This window comes from Siphateles boraxobius, unplaced genomic scaffold (assembly GCF_051911475.1).
Source record: "Siphateles boraxobius isolate OS27281-9 unplaced genomic scaffold, OSU_SipBor_1 22, whole genome shotgun sequence".
NCBI lineage: Eukaryota > Metazoa > Chordata > Actinopteri > Cypriniformes > Leuciscidae > Siphateles > Siphateles boraxobius.
The window spans coordinates 7963492-7986017 of record NW_027508833.1 but is presented as its reverse complement, the minus strand read 5'-3'; the positions used below and the strand labels follow the sequence as shown (position 1 = coordinate 7986017).

The 22526-nt window shown below is 36.6% G+C and overlaps 1 protein-coding gene across 4 annotated transcripts in view; it reads right to left on the bottom strand.

Moving 5' to 3' along the window:
• fermt2 (FERM domain containing kindlin 2) overlaps nucleotides 1–22526 on the bottom strand; it is a 101467-nt gene that overhangs the window by 11710 nt on the left and 67231 nt on the right. For 2 of the 4 annotated variants that reach the window (XM_077238577.1, XM_077238578.1), the window contains exons 5-13: nucleotides 16950–16982; nucleotides 12562–12787; nucleotides 11296–11398; nucleotides 8532–8639; nucleotides 5727–5861; nucleotides 4139–4188; nucleotides 3401–3525; nucleotides 3201–3307; nucleotides 226–444 (exon numbers count right to left, since the gene is read on the bottom strand). In XM_077238577.1, coding sequence (XP_077094692.1) covers nucleotides 226–444; nucleotides 3201–3307; nucleotides 3401–3525; nucleotides 4139–4188; nucleotides 5727–5861; nucleotides 8532–8639; nucleotides 11296–11398; nucleotides 12562–12787; nucleotides 16950–16982 — 1106 coding nt within the window. The remainder of the gene's footprint in view (nucleotides 1–225; nucleotides 445–3200; nucleotides 3308–3400; nucleotides 3526–4138; nucleotides 4189–5726; nucleotides 5862–8531; nucleotides 8640–11295; nucleotides 11399–12561; nucleotides 12788–16949; nucleotides 16983–22526) is intronic. The other 2 variants (XM_077238580.1, XM_077238579.1) reach the window with 1 other exon arrangement.

Genomic DNA, 22526 nt, shown 5'->3' with positions numbered 1-22526 from the left:
TTTTTCCTGTTGTTGCATTAGCGTGTGCCCCCTTCTGGACTGGAGTATGGATCACCTGTGACTGTATTCGTCGTCTGACTGTATGCACCGATGGTTCGGGACGAATACATGTAATGTTACACCACTACTATGTATGGTTATGTACTATCTGCCTTTAGTTTCCTGTCTGTGTTCTGCACTGCATTGGCAGATCGATCTCTTGAAGCCTCAGCCTCTTTTATTTACCTGCTTGTTCTTGTATTTCTTCAGGTATCGTGGAGACACCAGACACTCAGGGTTGATGTCGGTGGTGATGGGCTCTATGATCTGAGGATCAGGATTCATGTGCTGCATCTTCAGGAAGGACAGAATGTTCTGGACCTCCAGATTGTAGGAACTATCAGCCATCGTCTTCCCCTTAGAGGCCAAACGGCACGCTGCCATCCACTGAGCGTACTGCTTCTCCTGAGAGACAGGGGAAAGAGACCGCAGAGGTATTTTACTATCATTGAGATACTACTAGTTCTTTTAAAGCCCCCCTGTGAAAAAAAAAAAAAAAAAAATGTTGTTTATATGTCTATGTGGTGTTTTTAATATGCTTTAAGACAAACCATGTGTAAATTCATAAGTCAACACCATTGCTGAGTATTTTCTCCTTAAAACTGCAGTTTAACAAAGACAGTCTCAAAAACACGGTTTGAAATCGCTGGTGTTTCTGACGTCACAAACTACCTTGTAACCAATCAGATCAACGTGTGATCGTCAACGAGTGGATCTCTGAGCTGTGTGAGTGAGTGGAGGCGGGGCTAATTTGCATATTCATAGAACAGCGTATACTAAATGAGGCAAGGTTGTCGAGTTAAATTCAAGATATTTAAGGCATGAAGAAATTTTTTCCCAGGATTTTTTTTTTTTTAATATGTCATTTTGGTGATCAAAGATGAGCTTTAAGGGATACAATTATTGACTACAGGGGGACGTAATATTAATATTTTAAATTAGGCTAGTTTTTATTTTTGAATTCTCTCTTTTTATTTTAATTTTAGTTAAAGTTTTAGTAATATTGGTGTGTTTTAGTCATTTTTAGTAGTTACCCGTTTTTTTTTTTAAATGTCTATATAGTTATTATTTTTTATTTCAGTTTTAGTTTGAGTTGTTTTAGTACAACCCCAAATCAGAAAAAGTTGGGACATTTTAAAAGTTGGGACGCATAAAGAAATGTTTTCCAATGTTTTCACTGACCGACATAATTGTATATTGTAAATATGAACAAATTTTGATTTTGATGGCTGCAACACCCCCCAAAAAAGTTGGGACAGAGACCAAATAAAAGTGAAAAGATTATCCAAATTAAATTATCCAACTATTTAGAAACAGTCCACAATGAGCAGGTGAATTGATAATAGTTGAGGGTATCATTTTTGGGTGTAAAAGTGCTTCTCAGTCTTTTTAAGCAAAGATGGGTCATGGCTCATCACTTTGTGCCAAATATCATGAGAGAATTGTCAAACAATTAAAAAAATCCCATTTCTCAAAGCAAGATTGCAAAAAAAATGTATGCCTTTCATCATCTTCCATGCATAATATTGTCACAAGATTTAGGGAATGCAGAGAAATCTCAGTCTGTGTAGGGCAAGGCAGTAGACCTCTGTTGAATGTGCGTGACCTTTGAGCCCTCAGATGGCATTGCACAAGATACCATCATCCTAATCCGTTAAATACAGACACGTGCTCAGGAGTAAATAGGAAAACCGTTTTCACTGAACACAGTCTGACGCTGCATCAAGGAGAAACCGTTACGCAAGGAGAATGCTTTACATCAGTTCTATGTGGAGATGCCGGCGAGTTCTCTGGGCCTGAGCTCATCTCAGATGGTCTAGAAGACAGTGGAAATGTGTGCTGTGGTCAGATGAGTCCATGTTTCAGCTTGTTTTTGGGAGAAAATGATCATCGAGTTCTCAGTCCCAAAGACGAAAGGGACCAACCAGACTTTCACCAGTGACAGGTGAAAAAGCAAACATCTGTGCTGGTATTGAGGTGCATCATTGCAAACAGTATGGGTAACTTGCATTATTGTGAAGGTACCATTGACATGGAGGCATTTATTTGGATTGTACAGAGACATAAACTGCCATCAAGATGACATCTTTCCTGTTTTACACTCCTGTTTTACATTTACATTTTACATTTAAAACAATTTAAATGTAAAACATAGATGAAAAAATATCTTGGTTGTATGATATTCCTTCGAAATAATAACATTATTACTTCGAGAAGTACATTTTAGTATACAATAGTGATATATTTCAGTGATTATATACCGAACTTTTATTTTGACAAGTTGTCGTGAAGATCTTTCAGTTTTAGCTCCAGTTTCAATGCATGTTTGATGGTAGTTTTTCTCAAAGGAAACGGTCAAAAGCTTGTGAAGCGACTCTCAGAGCAGCTCTGGAGATGAAGTTCATGTCCTCATATATTGAGACGCAGACGCTGAAAGCACAGTGAGCATCACACGCGTGTGTGAGTTTGAGTATCAGACGAAATCGTGTCGTTCATCCACAGAGACACGCACAAATCACTTATTAGCGTCATGCACTGACCGGATGTTGTGTTTATTTCTGCTGTGTGATAGGCTGTTAAATTAATCCATATAGAGTAAAAAATGTCCGCAGCTTATCATCGTTATCGACCTAAATTTTAATCTTGATCTCGACATGATATAGTTTATCGCCCAGCCTTATGTCGTACACTATGATATCCGCTCTAAATTCGGCTCAATATATCAAGCATGTTTTGATATCATCCAACTGGTTTGAGTCTGTGCCCATTATACACCATGCGATTTTCTGTGAAATCTGTCAACTTCGACTGACCAAAAATCTGCGGACTGACAGATTTTCGACTCGTCCAGACTGAAAATCAGGGCAAAAATCTGTAGTGTATTGCAGCCTTTAGGCGACCAGCTGAAATAAAATACGTTTAAGTTTTAAATTCTTGCAGTAAAAGTTTTTCATATTTCAACTAACACAAATGTTTGTTAATGGCTTTAGATTTATTGAAACCCTGCTTAGTGGTGCCTTAGTGCTTAGTGAAGTCGGGTCACATTTTGCATAAATAGTAGCAAGTAAAAGCAATGTATTACTTTTAATAGACAACTGAATATGTGAGTTGATTAACTATACAATAATGTATGGCATTCAATAGAAAAGCATCTCACTCACAATATCACACCGCAGCCAGATCTCATTCATACCATCTGCTACAGGAATTAGCAACTTGATGTTGAATTTCTGAGCAGAGATGTTCACATCTGGTGTGACTTCACAGCCTATAGAGAAACAGCGGATGAGAAACAGTGCATAAGTGGCAAACATGCTTTCTAACGGCGAATCATGTGTGCGTGTGTGTGTGTGTGGTTCACCTCTCAGGTTCATCTGGAGCGCTGGCGTGCCATGCGCCTCCTCGCGGCTCTTATAGCAGGAGATTGTGATGTCCTTGAACGTGCACCAGTACTGCTTGTATCCTTTCAGAGTGAGTTTCTTTGGTCTGAGGTATAAGCAAAAGTTAGTCAAAATTGGCAGGTGACATTCCGGTCCCACCAAGCAGTGTTTATTGTGTTCATTGTATGATATCACCTGTTGTATAAAGTACAAAATGAAAGTAAATGTGGAAAAAAAGTTAGTCAAAATCAAAGAGGAATGACTTCGATGAGAGGTTATGATCTTCTGTTGAAAGAAAAGATCAGCTCTTCGACAATTGCTCTTTAAATTAAAGGCCATTAGGGTAAAAAACAACAAAATACCTTCAACAAAATACAAGAACATTATAAAAATGCCACTAGAGTTTCAAACATTTCTCTTTGCCTAACATAGTTGATCAAACAGGTCTGGTCACATCACAAGTCACAACATTGTTTGAGCCAATATTATGTCACATCAGACACATTTGGACCACTCTAACAATCACGCTGGAATTCATTTTGTTGCCAATTGTGTTGTGGAAATGACACCATTTACACTTTAAACAGACTAATGTTTATAGACAGTCTATATGCTCAATCTGGCAACAGACCTTGTTTTATTTTTTTTGCTTGACACTAATAAAGGCATACGAAAACCCCCCAAAAAAACAACTCCACATTTTTCCAATTTCAACTCACTTGAAGACTTTGACATGGTCGGCCAGTTCAGGAATGGATGTGATGTCACCCTGAGAACACAAAGTGCATTAATAAAGTTATAAATAAAGTTGTCAGAACCTTATAGATATCTTATAGTTACGAGCCCACAGAACAGCTGCAAGTTGCGAAAGTTAACGGCAGAAAAATAATCACAATACACCGTTTTAATATAATACATTTTTTGTTGTTGCTTAACGTCTTATGATTAAACTCCAATTTCATCTGCAATATAATGCCATCCAATCAATACATTCAAACACGGAGGACAGGAGTCTATTTTATATTCTTTTATTAGAATTTGGTCAAATACTTAGAGACTATATTGGAAAGTAAAGCAAGTGCATGAACGTACATTATTATTGTTTCATTTATGCAGCCTTCACTCGTAATTAATGTTTAATGTGATGTATAACCTTGTCTAATTCTAATGCTCTTTAATGTGATATGTTGTTTGTGTTTACATTTCTTTCACAAAAAAAGTGGTCAGACTGAAGTATTGCACATACACATACAGATGGCTTGTGTGCTCCACTTTGTGACAATGAAATATGCGTCAGAATGACATAATGACACCATTTTTCTGCTTCATCATTCCTGATTAATGAGGTTGGTGTGTTGACAATCTATAAATCAATCATAACAACCACATGCTATGTCCACTGCATTGATTCAAGTTGCAACAGAAGTTATTTTACGCTATTATCTGAAGTGTGATAAAAGCCTATAGTTGTGTGAGTTTGTGGCTGCCATATATCAGACACACTGCTGTGACAAAAAGTTCCAAGAATTTCTGCATGTGTCTGATCAAAGTGTAGTTTGGTGGAGTGTTTGGTCGGTGACATTGTAACAGGGTGTCTACAGATATAAACAAGTTAAATTTAAGACTTAAGACCTTTTAATGCCACTTTGAATGAAATTTAAGACCAAACCTGTGATGGAAATACACATTATATTACATACGTATATGTAACATTTAATGTTTAACCTAAGTAATTTAAGTAATTTACTATTAACTACTTGTTTATTGAACTAAAATCAATGTAACATTTGCAATCGTGAGAATATTCAGCAAAATAGCTCCCGTCATGTTATGTTACTTACTATATCATATGTTATAAATAAAAAACTCAACATTTTGGATTTTTACCTCAGTATGTTTCTTCTGTGAGTTTTTTTATGTGTGCTGTTATTCTCATTTGTTTTGATTTCTCACTATAAAATCTCTCACAGAGACAGGCAGCGCGAGTCTCAACAGCGCAGAAATACATTATCATCATCAATCGCTGTTTATGTAATAAAATCAGAATCATTCTCACGATTCGATGCCTCACTGGTTATTAGATGGACATTTGGTCCGTCAGACTGGAGAAATTTTAGCGGTAATGTGACCAGATATATTTAAGACCCATCGAATCTGATTTTAAGACATTTTAATACTTAAGGCCTTTAATTAGGAAAACTTTAAGACATTTAAGGGACCCGCGGCCACCCTGGCCAGCACATTGGTCAACTTGTGTTGTTTTAATTGTGCTATCTAAATAAAGTTGCTATTGCTATGCTTCAGTACCAGCGTGTTGGATGTCTTTCCTCCCTCTAAGGTGATCTCCAGGTCTGAGAGAGCGGCATCAACCTCGTCTACCTCCTTCTCACTGTTGTTCATGTGATTGTCTGAAGACATGATGGACAGCTTGTTGATGTGGTACTGCAAATAAAAACACAAATTTAAATAAACACAGTCTTGCACTTTATTAATTCATCAAATTGTAAATTATTTATTGCAATATTTAAAGGTACACTATGTAACTTTTGCCGCTCTAGTGGTAAATAAACAAAACTGCATGAGTCTTGCGAAAGAACAAGAACTCTCTGAGACAAAAACACAGTTTGGAAGATGAGTTAAGAATACGGTACTCATTCATTATATCAATTTTGGACAAAAACTTGTTACAGTGTACCTTTAACCCTCTCCCACATCTAGCATTTTCTCACTTAAAACTGAATTGGAAAATGGAAATTGTTAAATAAATTATTTAGAAAAGTAAAACATTTATAACTTTCATGTGTTTGTGAATTTGTGAACATTTTATTTAGCATTTTCATGAATTGGGTTTAAACTTTATTCACATTGTCCAGAATTTCAGAGTTCACTGCAGAACTCGATTAAAATAAATCGACAAATAAACGGCTAATTCAATATTTGCTTTGACCTCGCAAGATGGGCGTATATTTAGCCCCTTCCCATTTTGCATGCAACACTGTTATTGGATTATTTTTTCCAATTAAATAGAAGATAAATTGTCACTAAAATATTCATGTTAAACGTCCAAATATTATTTAGATTTAAAACAATTTATGCATTTGTGAAATGTAACATTTATTTTTTACCCCAAATGTTCATGATTTGGTTTTAAATAGTTTTCACACATGCTATATTATATTATATTATTATAGTTTATAAATTATTAATTAATTTTTTTTTTGTTATATATTATAATTTTAGTGTTTCAACTAATTTGTTTAATACCACTAGTTAATAAACTAGTTTAATACCAAGGCAACATTTCTAATTTTCATTTAAGTTTATAACTATTATATGAAGTGAACTAATATATTACAACTAATATTTATATTTTATTTTAGTTTTATTTAAATTAACAGAAATGTTTTAAATAGTTTGGGTTTACAATAATAACCCTGCTTTGACCTCATGAGATGAACAGACAACATGTTTTGAAGGTGAAACAACTTTATTTTCTGTATGAGCTTGAAGCCTGTGACTTCAAGTCAAACGATCCCCATGGTACTACAGTGAACAGCTGGACTACAGAAGCACATTTCACTGATACTTGCAAACGTTTGCTGATGACAGCTCCACTTTCAAAATGGAGGCCGGAAGGCATTTTCATGTCACCATTTCTCTGCTCGGATAAGAGTGGTTAGTAAGTGAATGACATGCCTATTTCTCTCAACAGTTAACAGACTTGCTATAACGCTGGCTAAACTTAGACCTGCTGATGTTTGATGTTGACGATCTCTTCTACCCAGAGACACGGACCATGAGCCAACCTCATACAGGGTATACAGGAATCATGGAGTTAAATGTAATACCTTTTAAGAACTTTAAGATTCTTTCAAGTTTCCATTCATTTTAAGACCTCATAGCCACTTCAAGTTTTAACTGGTTAAATCGGCGACACTTTAACTTACATTTATTATATATTGATTGTAAGATAGCACAACTAAACATTCTTATTTTGTGATAATTGCTTATCAATGCAACATAATTCAGAAGGGTGGAAACAAAGCAAAAGATAATTAATTTACAAATTAATACAATTCTTTGGACAAATATACATAATGAAAAGATACAAAATTTAAAGGTGCACTGTGTAATTTTTAGCGGCATCTAGTGGTGAGGTTGCAAATTGCAACCAACTGAAGTTACGGTGGCCGACAGGAAAATATGAGGTTTCTTTACAAAGATAAATTAAGAAATTAGATTTACTTAATTATTCAGTAAAAGACTATTGTTACTTGTTCACCATTGTGTCAGTGTTTTATTCGCTGACTTAAGCTAGCTTCTTTTGCATGAAGAACAACATCGTGACGAAACGCATTTTGTCCATTCAAGGCCACTGTAGAAACATGTTGGCGCATTTCAATGTAAGGGGACCCGCGGTGTGTGTAGATAGAAATAGCTCATTCTAAGCTAATAAAAACATAACAGTTCATTAAGTAAGCTCTTTATACACCACTCAAAACATAGTTATGTATATGATATTGCATTTCTGTCAACGGATCCTCCTAAATTTTACACAATGGATCTTTAATACCTCGGAAAATGGCATTTAATAAATTTTTAAGGGCCTTCATTTTCTGTAAATTGATTTATCAACTTTTAATACTTTTTAAGACCCCGCAGACACCCACTGACACAACGTGGACTGATGGGGAGGGACAGATCTGACTAATTTAAACTCGCAGTACGTAAACAGAGAAAGTCGACACCACTGATACATCTCCAGAAATCCCTGCTGGAGAAACCCACACCTCCTTAGTACATCAGACTCTGGGTGGTCTTCCATGTCCCACCTCTCTGACACAGACACCCTCTCTATATTTACATGATGTGAAGACAGTGAGGCGTCCTGAGGTGTTGTCACTCAACATTTACGAGGGTCTGAAATAGCCGGGTCATCGTTGGCCAAAGCCAAACGTTTGCACACTGCAGATGCTGTGCAGGCACTGAGCCCATCCAGTCCATTACCAGGGCGAGAGGACCAGAGTGAAGACTGCAGACTGTAAAATGCCGGGCTTACACAGCAATCCTAACAGACGGCGCGCGTTCACATTAATTCTGACATGCACATACCTGGAGCGCGGCGAACATCATCATCTCTTCCTCGGTGCATTCGATTTCCTCCAGTAAGATGGCCCACTTGGCCTGTTCGTACAGCTGATTCACCCTGATGGCATCATACTGCAGGAGAGCGTTAAAAACACGACACCTTATCACATGCTCTATTCAGGAAACACAGCACATATATGTTACAATGTAATATAATTGTAATATAAGCAAAATAGTGCTTTTCCACTGCATGGTACGGCTAGCTTTGGTTTGCTTTAAATGGTACCACCTCTGTTGAGGTTCCAAGCATACCGTACCGATACTAAAATGTGATGTGAGAACACTGAAGATCACTGATTGGTCAGAGAGAATCGTCACTATACCAGTGTCGTTGGATTTGCAACACAAAACACCAAAAGCTCTAGCTTTAAAGGACAAGTTCGGTATTTTACACTTAAAGCCCTGTTTTAAGATCGTTTCTGATGAAATGGAACAGTTAAGATTGAAATTTGGACAAATGCTGCTGTCCCGAGAATTTTCGGTTTCTGTGTTAGCACAAGAATCATTCATAAAACGCATTCAACTTTAGTTTACAAAGACTGGTCTGGGGTGTTCACTGATATGCTCACACAAAAAAGATGCTTTCCAACAGGTGTTTTACCATTTGTTGTAAAACTGTGGACCTATTTTTCCAAACGCCTCACAACCGGACATTCTTCCGTTGACAGCTTGAATAATAGATACTCCAGCCCAGTTGGTGGCGATAATGCAACTTTGCCAATGTTCGGATAGCGTAGCCTACGATACCGCGACTGCATAAGACTTCAGAAAGAATACAAACAACCCCATTTCCGGCGGCAGAGTAATAACGTACCTCACAGAACATCCAATACAAGTATATGGAGTTGAACAAAAACTACGATAAAACATGTTGGAAAGCATCTTTTGCAGCGATATTTGTGTGAGCATATCAGTGAACAACCCAGACCACTCGGTGAGTTTCACGTCTTTGTAAACTAAAGTTTAATGCGTTTTATGAATGATTGTTCCAGTGCCCATATGAAACCATTGTGGAGGTGGGGGGGGGGGGGTTGTGACACATAAACACATAAACCGAAAATTCTCGGAACAGCAGCATTTGTCCAAAGTTTGAATCTTAACCGTTCTATTTGATCAGAAACGATCTTTAAGTGTAAAATACCGAACTTGTCCTTTAAAAAGGCAGCAAAAGCCACCGCAGTATTTATTGATCGCACTATTTTTATTAGAAGACTTAAAAAATAAAATTAGACTTATTTTTAAAAAATAAAATAAAAAAAACTTGGAAAAAAGTAATATCTGAATCGTGGTGACTGGTCAGTAGACGAGGTGGACATTATATATTGCGACCAGGAATGAACATTTTTCAGCAACTATAACGATCAGTGTAATCTCACCCACTTTGAAGCGGTACTAAACTGCAGTGGAAAAGCAAAGCGAGCCGAGCCGAGCCGTGCAGTGAAAAGCGCCATATGTGAACGGCCTAAAACTAACTTTTTGCTACACGTGCCAATGGCAATGAAAATGTTTCGGCAAAAACAGGCAGTTATGACACCAAAATTTTAGATACCAGTGACAATTCACAATTCTCTACTCCAATTGTGATATTACAGCTAAACCTACTAGCCTAACTAATATACATTTAAAACATTATTAAAGACAATTAAACAGTCAGTAATAAAATAAAAACAAATAATCAAATTACAAGCAAAAACACAAATAATTACAATATAACAAGTGCAGGTTTTCAGGTTGGTCTAACAGTAGTTTTCAGGAACTGGTTGCACCAGCTGTGCGTAAGTTACAACTTAGCCTAGTTTTGACGTAAATGGGCAGTAAGATACAACTCACACACTACACCTTATGACATGCAAAACAGGCAGCAGAAGGAATATTAGGCTGCTGTCACTTAAAGAGCGAATGCATGGATCTAATAGACTGATACAACACATGCATTTATTTTCTTAACTGTTTACGTTCATTTGAGACAACCGACTATGATACTTGCTATTTAATTACACAATTTTGTGGGAATTTGTCCGGTCAAGTGTAAGAAGGCTTGATTAAAAACCCAGTTTAATATTCGTGCAATGTCATTGTTAGAATTCATAAAAATTTTACCAGCCAACTGGCGAGTGACCGTTTCATATACTTGCCAACACTATACTTTTACTCGCAATTGGCTTGAATTTTAGGCCCCGGGTGTGAATAAAAGCCTAAATTTAAACCTGTTCATCATGTAAAGTGATCATGTCTCTTCTGAAGACTTGGAATAAAGCACTCAATTCATATGGGTTTATTTTAGAATCTCTTTATGAATGTTTTGGGTGAATGTACTTACATTGGAGGGACAGAAATCTCTCAGATTTCATTACAAATATGTTAATTCGTGTTACGAAGATGAACGGAAGTCTTATTAAAACTACATGAAGATGAGTAAATTATGACTTTAATGAATTTTCATTTTTGGGTGAACCAGCCATTTAAGTATAATCTCATGGTAAAGTAACAGCACACCTCATTCATGCCTGGAGCACAAATGGCTGTAAGAGGTGTGTTCAAATAACAAGCAATAGTAATAATGATGCGTGTATAAACACGACTAATTAAAAGCTTTTACTTGAATGGCTTTTCACAAACATCTACTATATGACTTCACTAATAAGCAATTAGACAGTCAGTGCCGTGTAACTGGTAATGAAATAAGCATGATAACAATGTTGAGTTTTCAAACACAGAACACACTGACCTTTGGGTTGAGGTCAAAGAAGCTGTGATACTTGAACCGGAGCAGAAGAACCTCGTTCTCCTTCACATCTTGTTCCATCAGTGATCTGGAGGAGTCCAGCCACCTTCACAAACACATTCAGAGGAACACAAATCAAAGGGATAGTTCACCCAAAAATGAAAATTAGCCCATGATTTACTCACCCTGAAGCCATCCTAGGTGTATATGACATTCTTCCTTCAGACGAATACAATCAGAGTTAAATTAAAAAATGTCCTTTCTCTTCCAAGCTAAATAATAGGAGTGAATGGACACTATTTTTTGAAGCCCATAAAAGTTCATCATATTGGCTCCAAGGGGTTAAAGGACAACTTCGGTATTTTACACTTAAAGTCCTGTTTTAAGATCGTTTCTGATGAAATAGAACGGTTAAGATTGAAATTTGGACAAATGCTGCTGTTCCGTGAATTTTAGGTTTCTGTGTTAGCACCCCCCACCTCCACAATGGTTTGATGGGGCACTGGAACAATCATTCATAAAAAGCATTAAACTTTAGTTTACAAAGACGTGAAACTCACCGAGTGGTCTGGGGTGTCCACTGATATGCTCACACAAAAATCGCTGGAAAAGATTCTTTCCAACAGGTGTTTTACAATTTTTTGTAAAACTGTGGACCTATTTTTCCAATCGCCTCACAACCGGACTTTGTTTTTCCGGAAATTTCCGTTTCCGTCGGCGGAGTAATACCGTACCTCACAGAACATCCAATACAAGTCGTGCTAACACAGAAACCGAAAATTCTCGGGACAGCAGCATTTGTCCAAATTTCAATCTTAACCGTTCTATTTCATCAGAGATGATCTTAAAACAGGGCTTTACGTGTAAAATACCGAACTTGTCCTTTAATAAATGCCTTCTGAAGCATAGCGATGATGTAAGAAAAATATCCATATTTAAGACTTTATTGACTAAAATAACTAGCTTCCGGCAGACGGCCGTAAGCAAGTCGTCTTACGCCACAAGAGTAACACTTGATGACTTGAAACTTGACTTGAAATAGATGTAGGAGTAGCGTAAGCTTTGACGCCACTTGCGGTTCAAACAAACAGGGCTGGGCAATGGTGTTCGGCATTACGTTGTGTGTCAAGTTCAAGTGTTACTCTTTCGGCGTAAATCGATGCGTACAGCCGTCTGATTTGAAGGTGAGTAAATCATGGGCTAATTTTCATTTTTGGGTGAACAATCCCTTTAAACCCTGAATCACAGATCAGATCTGCCCCAACTTACCCCTGGTTGATCTTGGCCTTGTCCAGGAGGGACTGGGGTTTGTACATCTTGAGCAGAATGTCTGGTGAGGTGATGGGCTGGCTGACAGCGAGGATGCTGGGATTGCCTTCAGACAGGGGACTGTCTCCAAACCAGGCCGTGGTGGGGGACAGAGGGCTGCCGTCCCGAGAGTCATAGGTAGGCGTCATGGTCTTGCTGTAAAGTCCGGGACTAGAATAGATGCTCCCTGAAATTAAACACTACCATTAGTAAACGCCTGAAACAGGCGGCACCCCATTCTCATGAAAAGCCAGACGGAGTGCAGGGCAGAATGACATATATTTTAGGGCTGTGAAAAGATTCATCACATCCAAAATAAAAGTTTGTGTTCACATACTGTAATATATGTGTGTGTACTGTGTATAATTATTTTGTATATATAAATACAAACACATGCATGAATATATTTATAAAAAATATTTGCATGCATATACTGTATGTATATATATATATATATATATATATATATATAAATAATTTAATACATTTTATATATAAATATATACATGCATGTGTGTATTTATATATACAAAATAATTATACACAGTACAGACTGTTTATTTTTGAATGCGGTTAATCGTTTCAAAGCCCTAATATATTACGCAACAAGAGAAATATGTAGAGTACGAAACCAATAGAGTACGATTTAGTTTTGTAAACGGTGTAAATGTAGGTTATTTGTGTTCTTCAAACAGTTGCAATTTGACCCTTTTCACATTTCCGGGGTTCTCAGAAGGGGAAGTCATCATAGTTGTGTGTAAACTTCTTTAGTACTGAAACTACCAAAAAATATTATTTCTGCCTTTGCGTTTGCTTCAATATTCTATACAATGTCAATGATTTTACAAAACAGGGAAAAATATTGAAAGAATTGATTACATTGGTCAAAAGAGAGAAAAAATTTAACCCTCTACAATGCAGCTAAATCTTCAATCTGGGCGACTAAATAATTTCTATCATTAGCCATTGGCTAATAAATTCTTTGTTTTTACTCGCCAGCGTGTGTGTGCGTGTGTGTGTGTGTGTGTGTGTGTGTGTTAGAGGTTAAGTATAATTTTAGCATAGATATTTTTTCACTCGCTGAACACTGAGCGCTCTTTTGCTCAGATTATAATAATAAACTAGATTAAATTGACATTTTTTTTATTGTCATAAAACAAACATTTGAATTGGGTTGAATATTTTTGGCAAACATAACTAAGACTAATTAAAATAAAATAATTAAGACTAATATTTTGTCATACCGCCCACTCTTAGCCAGATACGTGTAACCAAATCCAATGACTGAAAAATGCAATAAAACTGTTGTTCACACAATCATTCACATGACTGTACATTCCTGATAAAACACAGAATTCAACTTTGCGCGTGCACAACCAGCAGCATGAGGGGTTAAAGAGGGGACTGACATCTCTATGAACCCAGAGATTGAACATTCAGATGGGTCTCAGACAGTGAGTGAACCAATACAGTGGTTGTTATCATCACAGATCATTAACACATTCAGTACATTAGTGCTCATAATTCTTTAAACATTCCAGGCAATGCCTACAGGACGACTGGAGCAATTTCCCCTTATCCTCAACAGGTTCAGTTGGTTATTAAATAGACTTCTGGATGTTAAGTGGTCAATGCAGCATTTTAGCTGTGCGAAAATACGTGATATTGTATCAGCTGTTCACCAGCTTCTGTGTATAAGCACCCATTGAGACAAATTGCAACATAATTTAAAGACACTTAATGAACAAGATTGATAAAACAAAGCTTTAATGAGTTTAAGTGTCCTTAATATACTGTATGCAGCAACCGTATATAATAGCACAAAGGTATGAGAGGCTGTAGTATTTTGTGAATATAAATCACAGCTGAAGGAGTTGCACTTAATGAAACTGTGTAGATTATTGTTGAAATATTTGTGATTGGTCCGTTTATGTATAGTCATAGTTCCTGAGCATTAAAAATAGTCAAGAAAAGGTTTGTAAACACTACAAAAAACTAGGAATATCAAAGCTGAGAAAGGCCTTTACTGTATTAAAAAATTAACACATTTAATAATTTGAACTTTTTAAAAGAGGGCATTACCTTTAGTTACATCATGTTAAAAGAAATGTGATTTTGGCAAATAAAAAATTACACATACATCATTTTAAACTACAGGCAGCCCACACAAAACACCTGTCCTTAGACATTATCACTAAAATTGGATTGTGTGAGCAATAATGCAATGCAAAAATAAACTAGTTGTGCAAAGATATAATTTTTTTGGGAAGACACCATCATTCCTCAACTTTTTAAACTTGTTTATGGTCATAAATCAGAAAAAAACAGTTACACTACACATTTTTCTCTAACCACTTAAGCGAGCAATCACAGAGCGAGTAAAACAGAAGCGTTGAAGCAAAGCCAGTTATGCGGCAGTGGGAGGCCACAGTCGTGAAGAGGGAAAGGAAGAGCTTGAGGTCATGAGAAAAGGGAGAGACATGAGGAAGGCCTCACAGGCGTTCTCAGAAACTCAAGGTCACTAGAGGGTTTCACTCCCATCAGGGACTGAGGAAGCCTGACCGTCAGCAGCGTTAGGATGTTTACTCGACTCTACACACTGTTTAGGAATGCTCAAATAACTCCCAATCCACAAACACAAGGATCATGTCTGTAGGAACATTTAAAATAATTGAGTAAGTGAGGAGGAATGTTCACCCGCTCAGATGTCAAACTTTTTGCTAATCAATTAGATAATTACTGTTTGCAAGGCAGTCATCACAATCATCAAATAAGTGTTTGTGAATCAGACTACACTGCTAACTAGTTTTGTGTGCAGTCCACAGTACGACAATCTGTCATGGCATTTTCATGTCACAACTAAGAAAAAAATTATTTCTTTTTCTGTGGTTTTGGAGATTCAGCACCAATGAAACCAGTTGCTGGGGACTTTCATCTTAGCCTTGAGAGCCACAAACACTGCACATTTTATTCCACTTACTTCCATTCATACACATGCCAATGTGAGAGACCGGAAACACAAGCTCATGCAAATTTCCTTGATTTCCAAAGTTCAAGTTTGGTCAAGTTTGCAAGATCAGCATGACCTCTTAGCTGAATTAAAAGAATGAAAGCATCAAAGATCTGCAGAATTGCAGTATGGCAGTAAAGTAGATCACATATTTTGAAAATTTTGGATGAATTATATGTTAAATTATGTTGCTGTTTTTTTAAAGACACCACAGTGTGTAACATCTTTATGACCGTTGCAGTGTCCATAGATATTTTGTATGCCATAATGTGGCAGCTTTAAGTGTGCAATAGTATTTGCATACTGAGTGTTTTTTTTTTGCATTCTAAGTTTGTGATCGTTCCTTTATCTTACTATCAATTTCCCTGTGTACTTGGCTTTACAACTTTCCTATCATTTGACTTTTCCACAACCTTTTTCCACAACCTTTCTTCACTTTATATTAAGTGGCTTTAAGTGCTATGTTCTTACACTGAAATTAATCATTTAATACAATGAACGTATTGTGTACATACATGTTTTTACATTGTACTTATATTTTGAAAATACCTGCATGTAATTACATCTGTAATTACATTGTTGACCTTCCCTGATACCTTAACCCACCCATACCACCACACCTGTCCCTAACCTTACCAGTATCACACTTCAATAGCAGCACAAGTGTTTTACAATACAACATGAACACAATAAGTACATTGTACTTATTTTTCGATGGAAGTACATAGTACTTAAAGCCACTTAATATAAAGTGGGACCATTTTTTGTTGGCTTGCAAGCACTGGTATTTCCTTCCAAATGCTCCAATGAAATAAAAGAAAAGAATTCAAAGAAAAACCATTCAGTTTAAACACATGCTCTCCCATCCACTCTCTTCACAAGGGTGTTTTCCTCAATAAAGCTCTTTAGGGAATAGCTATGTTCCTATGCATCCGTATATGGTGGCATTTTGTGTAAGCCTGTTTGTTTTTATAACCAGTGATGGTGAGCTCCTGATAAAAGCTTGAATAATCAATATCACTGTTGGCTGGGGTTAAAAAATTACAAAATCCTGAGCATCACAACCGTTTAGTGTGGCTCCTTGACTTGACCTTTAATTCTTTTATCTCTAATTTTATAGAGATTTTAGGACAAAGTAAGATCAAACTGTGAACCTATAAGCAAATGCACTGTTTGGGCAAAAGCTCATCTCATGACCCTCGTCAGCTGAGGTGCAACTGAAGCAGAGAGTCATGTGACCAGAGCCAGGGATTTCTGCAGTGGTCATGTGACTTCTCCAGCTGAGGTGAAGGGAGGTGAAGGAAGCAATGTGGGAAACCAGGAAAACAGGAAACCTTACCTTTTACCGGTCCAATGTATAGTATCTCAGAGGCTTGAGGAATGAGAGGAAATGTAGAAAAGAAAACAACAAAGAGAGAAAGAGGGGGAATGAAAGGATATATTAAAGAGATTTACAGCTTGGAGGAAAGGAAAGTGTTAACATGCAAAGTGAGACAAGACATTAGAATAGATGTAACAACCGTTTCAAGAAGAAAATAACTAAAATCTCAAAAAAAGAAAGAAAAGGTCTCTTGTGGCTGCATTTATTTGATCAAAAATACAGTAAAACTGTAACATTATGAAATATTACAATTTAAAATAACTGACGTAATAAGTTTTCAGATGTAATTTATTCGTGATCAAAGCTGAATTTCCAGCATCATTACTCCAGTCTTCAGTGTCACATGATTCTTCAGAAATCATTGATATGTTGATTTGCTGCTCACTTATTATTTATGCTCTATTATTATTAATTGTTCTTATTGATTTAAAATAAAATAAAAAAATTATTTTGCTACTTTATATTTTTGTGTAAAACATAATACATTTTGAAAAATAATTACCATTTTAAATAACTGATTATATGTGTGAATATATTGTAAAATGTATTTTATTCCTGTGATCAAAGCTTAATTTTCAGCATCATTACTCCAGTCTTCAGTGTCACATAATCCTTCAGAAATCACTCTGATATTATGATCTGCTGCTTAATATTATTCCAAACTGACTGGTATATGGGAAACCAAATTTACCCCATTTTGTGTAAAAGTGACCAACAGTAGCATTGGAGAAAGTTCAGACACCGAACACAAATGAAGACAGAGCCTGTACTTCCAGAGCTGATGGTATCGACTGAAGATCCGTAGAGAAGAAGGGAAAGGAACACAAATACTTCTGGGTGGAGCTGGTGTTCTACTCATGCCGTTATCAAAGTGAATCTTATCACAGCGACTGAAATAAGTCCCTCTGAGAGCGGTTCAAGCGGAGGGTCTTCGGCTCATTACTTGTTGTGGCCCAGAATGGCTCCCGTTTCATTTCTCCATTCTAAAAGAGGCTTTGTGCAGTAAAAACTAGCGGTATAACGATACCCTCATGTCACGATTCGATATTATTGCGATACTCCAAGAAATATGGTAAAAGGTAAACAAAAATTTCCTGTTTATTAATATGCTAAATTTGGTATTTCATTGTGGGGGTAAATGAATAGGTTTGGATTTGGTGCTGGAAACCCAAAGCACAGGACAATAGAGACAACAGAATAACAATATGCATGATTCTGAAGCTGAAAATGCAGAATTATTTTAGATGAACATGCTTGCACTCTGTCACTGACTAGATATATTTGAAATAATAAAGTCCACTTTTTACTGGTAACATCAGACATTTGGCATTATCAGGATCCACAAATATTCCCCCATTGCATTATTATACATTATATTCATATAGTAGCATATAGTATTCAGAGTTTCCGCTAGAAAAAAATGGTGCCGATAAAAAAATGGTGCCGGTCAAAGTGACCGGCAGAGGTTTCGTTTTACGGACATTTTGATGATATGCCGGTCAAATATTGCCTCTTAATTAGTCAAGTTGAGGAAAACTGGAGGCAGGCTATGTAACTTATAATCAGGTCGTATAGAATGCAACATGTTTGCAGTGGTGGCTGGCGAAAGTAAATTTCAGATAGCTGTTTGAGGTCTCTTACCCCCGTTATTGTCCACATAACTTTAGTGCCGACACGTTTCTTATGACAAGCGCGGGTGAAGCTCCGGGTGAAGCTCGTCCTCTGTCACTGGCTGCTGCCGGATTTGTAAATCGGGTTAGTCCGGTCCGAGACCCTTTATCCTTTTTTTTTTTTCTTCCAGCGAACGCCTTGTGAAAGGGTTTTTTTGTAAATCAATGACGGGTTAAATTTGGTTTAACTGCTGCCATTATCTCTACGAAAGTGATCAGCCTAGCAAGGTTTTGTCGAAGTCGCCTGCACACTCTCAGTAGTGGCCCAAGAGCGTAAAGTTGAATGATAGGTGACAAGAACCAATCAGATTGGATAAAATAACATGTATCAAATTCTGATTTGCCAGGGACGCAGTGACCAGGGACGGCGGCGCCCCAGCGCCCTCTATTGACGAGCCGCCACTAGCCTAACTTTCAAATAAACGGAAAAAAACATGAACGTCCGGTGGCTGTGGAGCTGTCTGGCTCTGGACATCCGAGGCTTCACGCGTTCCTGATTCACCATCGTCCGTCGCGTCTGGCCTCTGAAAAAAGCTTTTAAGGCTAGTCTGCCTGGGCCTGGCCATATTTGAAACGTCTCACTCAATCGTTCGTTGTTTAGGTCTATATTACAGCCATTTTAGGCGTGCGCTTTATTTGAAATGCAGCATGCGATGTTTTTTAATAACTTTCAAACGGTAGAGCCTGTTCCTTTATAACATAGCAAAAGGTCAGTGTATTTTTCCTTTATACATTTTAGGCATATTCTCAAATTCAGATTGTGTTAGGGGGGCGGGATTATTAGGCAATTTTAATCAGACAATTTGACCGGAGAGATTTAATTTTGTCAGACATTTCATTTTTTTCCCGGCCAATGTCCGTAATTACCGGACAACGGAAACCCTGATAGTATTATATTAATGTAGTACTGACACTAAAACTCTGAAAACTGGGTGAACTATCCACGATACATATTGTTGCATTTTTGTATTGCGATATATTGTTACACCCATAGTAAAAACCAGTCTTTATAGCCCCAAAACATCAGCACTCATGCACTAATTTAACGAGGGTCATTGTAAGGTTACATGGTTGTATTGAAGAAACAAGTGGAGAACAGATCTTAGACACAGGCGTTTTGAGTTTGCATGGGGGATGCATTGCACCGGGACAATAGACCCTATTCATGTAGACCTGGAGACTGTCCTCTGTGCATCTTAAATGGATTTACGCACATCATGTGTGGGGATGCATCTGACTGCTTGGTTTCAAAATGGCAGAGTGACCAAATATGTGTGGAATCTAAACCATTCACGCTTCGAAGTTAGAGCGAGGGCTGCAGGCCTGCAAATGATATGCTACTCTCAACCCACACATTTCTCATTTCAGCACTATTTCAACACAACCACCCTTTTGTTTTCCTGCTCTTCAACCACACATTATGGAGCTTCATGGGTTTTAAACCATCAAACTCTGTCTACGCTGCAAACAAGCAACGCGATGTGGCGAGACAATCAGAGTCGCTTCTGTCAACCATCACTTTGCATTAAGCGTACTTTGGGTTTGCAATTCGAACTAAACCCAATTCAGTACTTTAGCATGCAACCCCACCTGTGCTACAGATATGAACTAGAGTTGTGTGGCTTGTTGAAGAGAGGAGTGCTGTTACTATTATTCTAATGTCAAACTCTATAAAATTAATTTAGGTTGAGTTGTTTGGCCACTTATGATTGTTGTTTTTAATGCTTTTTTTAGGAAACCCATAACACTGAACATTTCACATTTGTGCTCGGCCCTATGAAAATCCAATGAAGGAGTTCATTGCAGATTCAAATTTTTTCTGAAATTCTGTGTTACCTATTTAAATTTTTCTGGAAGAATGGATTAAATTCAAATTTATTTTATTTTTAAATAGTTGTAACCAAATGAAGGCATTTCATTGATGTAAAAGAATGTAACATTTAATTTATTAGACATGCTTTTCGATTATAAAATTTACAATTTATACTGAATCTAGAAAAATAAAGGAAAACACAGAAGTTTGGAAAAATAATATAGAATTTGGGTAAAAATTTTAGAAAAAATTTCATAGGTCCCTAAAAATAAATATTTGTTCAACTTTTAATAAATTGCTGTTAAACGGTTTCATGATTTCAATTGATTATACATGCTTTTTGATTAAAAAACAAACAAACAAAACTAACCATTATTTAGTTCACACAGAACGTGTTTTTCCATTCCACTACACAACTTCCATTGTTTTTCAATGTAAATGCACTAGACAGACGTCTTTAACCCTCTGAGGTCTAAGGGTTTTTTGGGGTCTTTGAGGTGTTCTGACATGCTCTGACATTTTTGCTTTTTTCAGTTATTTATAAACATGTTAATGGCAAAGGTGTAAATTCACTCTATATTGCACAAACGGGGCTACAGTAATATGTGAGCAACATGCATGTACATGTTTGTATTTTTTAGAGAATAATGTTTATGCGTGGTTATTGAAAAAACTAAAACTTAAAGTGTCTGAAATAAGGCCACAAAACACATACTAAATATGTGTCCACAAGACTTTTGACTAATGGGTGTTGTTGCCTAGAATTTTTGCTTCAAAATGATCTGAAAATCATCCTGCCTAATCATTTACACAAAACAATACATTGATTTAAATTTTATAAGACACCTTTTGTTTGGAAAGGCAATATGCGTTGAGGCGTGTTCACACCTGAGAAGACAAAGGCCGGATAATGTGCCACATACATAATGAGCTGCATATTAATTAGCCCTTTCACACAGGTGTGTCACAGGATCCCAAAGAATGCAAGGACAAAAGAAATTATCTATATATACATATTTTACAATTAGAAATTGTAACCAATTACAAATAGGTTACAATTACAACAACAATTAAAATTTTAACAATATTTCAAGTGTATTTCTTTGTAAAAAGTATACATTTTATCATACGTATTAAAAAAGGTAAGGATTCATTAGTTTTAATATTGGAACAAACACTATAATAACATCTTAGTTGATAATTCAATACCTACTTTATTTTTGACAAAACATCATACTATAGTATATTTAACTATGAGCAGAAATTGGTGAACAAAAGAGTACCTATTTAATGTGACAATAGTTATAATAGTAGTATATAACAATAGTAGTTTGAATGGCTTGCCTTAGATCATTTGCGTTTGAACACCGCGCGCTCTCCGTGGGCGTGGAACATTAACGCGTAATCAGGTATAATGAGCTGGAAAGAAAAAGACTGACATCTCTCTCTTTTCATACAGATTACATAAACTGAGAATATTTGTTTTTTATATAAATTAATTCATTTAAAAGAAGAGAGTTCAAGCTTCATTATGGAAAAACACTCGTGCCTGTATGACAAGTATTCGCGGAATTACAGTTAATTTTCGGACGCGTTTCAGAATGGATTTAACTGACAGAAGAGAAGGCAGAACGCGCATCAGGTTTGTTTTTCTTTATTTGGCGAAAAGCAAAACACTTTGTTTTTATTGTGAGTATCCACAAAAAAATAGACACTTATCAGGATCTAATGATGTACAACACTTAATATGTAAGATCAAAATCAACAGAGTATTTTGAGTTTCTTTTGCACTGATAAGAAAAAAAGCGAGACTATCGCGCGACCTCAGAGGGTTAACCGCGGAACTCATGTCTTTTTCAGTTCTGAAAACGAGCTGCACAAGTTAAAATAAGCTCAACTAGACCATTTTTTCGTTCCACTGACCTGCGTCTTGCATTTTTATCAGCAAAAACGCATTCTGTGTGAATGGCCCTTAAGCAGCATAATGGTCTAATGATGGACTTAGTGATTATTTAATTACTACAATACAAATTTCTTGCTAAAAATGACAAT